This window comes from Buceros rhinoceros, unplaced genomic scaffold, assembly GCF_000710305.1.
Source record: "Buceros rhinoceros silvestris isolate BGI_N320 unplaced genomic scaffold, ASM71030v1 scaffold23244, whole genome shotgun sequence".
NCBI classification, from domain to species: Eukaryota; Metazoa; Chordata; class Aves; order Bucerotiformes; family Bucerotidae; genus Buceros; species Buceros rhinoceros.
In genome coordinates this window covers 1-397 of record NW_010409140.1, presented here as the reverse complement: position 1 = coordinate 397, position 397 = coordinate 1, and the positions used below count along the sequence as shown (strand labels likewise).

Sequence of the window (397 nt, the reverse complement as noted above, 5' to 3'; positions counted from 1 at the left end):
TGCAGGCAGCAACAGGCACAGCTGGTGTGCTCTCCCACCCCGGAGGATGGGGAGAGGGAGTAGTGGGGCCAATATGGGCTCCAAGCAGTGAGCCCCCGAGGGGCTGCCAGTGTGAGCTCTGCCACCACCCACCCCTAGGGATGGATGCCCACAGGGACGTGTCAGGGCTTCTCCTCACCTTTGCTTGAGCTTCTGCAGGTCATCAAGCAGGTTGTCACGCTCGACCTCAACACGTGCCCGCTGGTTGGTGAGCAGGTCCACCTGGCGCCGGAGCTCCCGCAGCTCCTCCTTAGCTCCCGCAGCTCCGCCTCATACAGCTCAGCCACACGGGTGGGCTCCTTGCCCCGCAGGCGGTTCACCTCGGCCACCATGAGGGCATTCTGCTGCTCCAAGAAGC

At 64.5% G+C, this 397-nt stretch overlaps 1 protein-coding gene across 1 annotated transcript in view; it reads right to left on the bottom strand.

The window, feature by feature from the left end:
- The window catches only part of LOC104492579 (desmin-like), a gene marked incomplete at both ends in the record, with an annotated part of 4,286 nt that extends 3,894 nt beyond the window's left edge, over window positions 1-392 (bottom strand). The window contains 2 exon segments of the mRNA XM_010135156.1: window positions 179-303; window positions 306-392. Coding sequence (XP_010133458.1) covers window positions 179-303; window positions 306-392 — 212 coding nt within the window.
- Between the last annotated feature and the right edge of the window lie 5 nt (window positions 393-397).